Source organism: Lipotes vexillifer, unplaced genomic scaffold (assembly GCF_000442215.2).
Source record: "Lipotes vexillifer unplaced genomic scaffold, Lipotes_vexillifer_v1.1 scaffold189, whole genome shotgun sequence".
NCBI lineage: Eukaryota > Metazoa > Chordata > Mammalia > Artiodactyla > Lipotidae > Lipotes > Lipotes vexillifer.
The window spans coordinates 986,844-987,054 of NW_006785816.1; the positions used below are offsets into that span (position 1 = coordinate 986,844).

At 62.6% G+C, this 211-nt stretch overlaps 1 protein-coding gene across 1 annotated transcript in view; it reads right to left on the minus strand.

Moving 5' to 3' along the window:
- The window catches only part of GPA33 (glycoprotein A33), a 46,009-nt gene extending 45,798 nt beyond the window's left edge, over positions 1-211 (minus strand). The window contains exon 1 of the mRNA XM_007458093.1: positions 99-211. Coding sequence (XP_007458155.1) covers positions 99-141 — 43 coding nt within the window. The 5' untranslated portion in view covers positions 142-211. The remainder of the gene's footprint in view (positions 1-98) is intronic.

Here is a 211-nt window from a genome sequence, read left to right on the forward strand (position 1 = left end):
CAGGAATACAACTGTGTCATTGGAGGCCCTCCCTGGGGGGGCTCTGGGAGACCCTCAGCATTCAGCCCCTGTCTCGCCCACCCCTGGGCACTACTCACCTGCACAGAGCATCCACAGCACGGGCTGCATCTTCCCCTCCATGGTCTTGTGTCCTCTCTGCCCGGAGTCCAGCCTGGTGCTGGTGGGCCCCTGACTTTAACCAGTCTGGGCT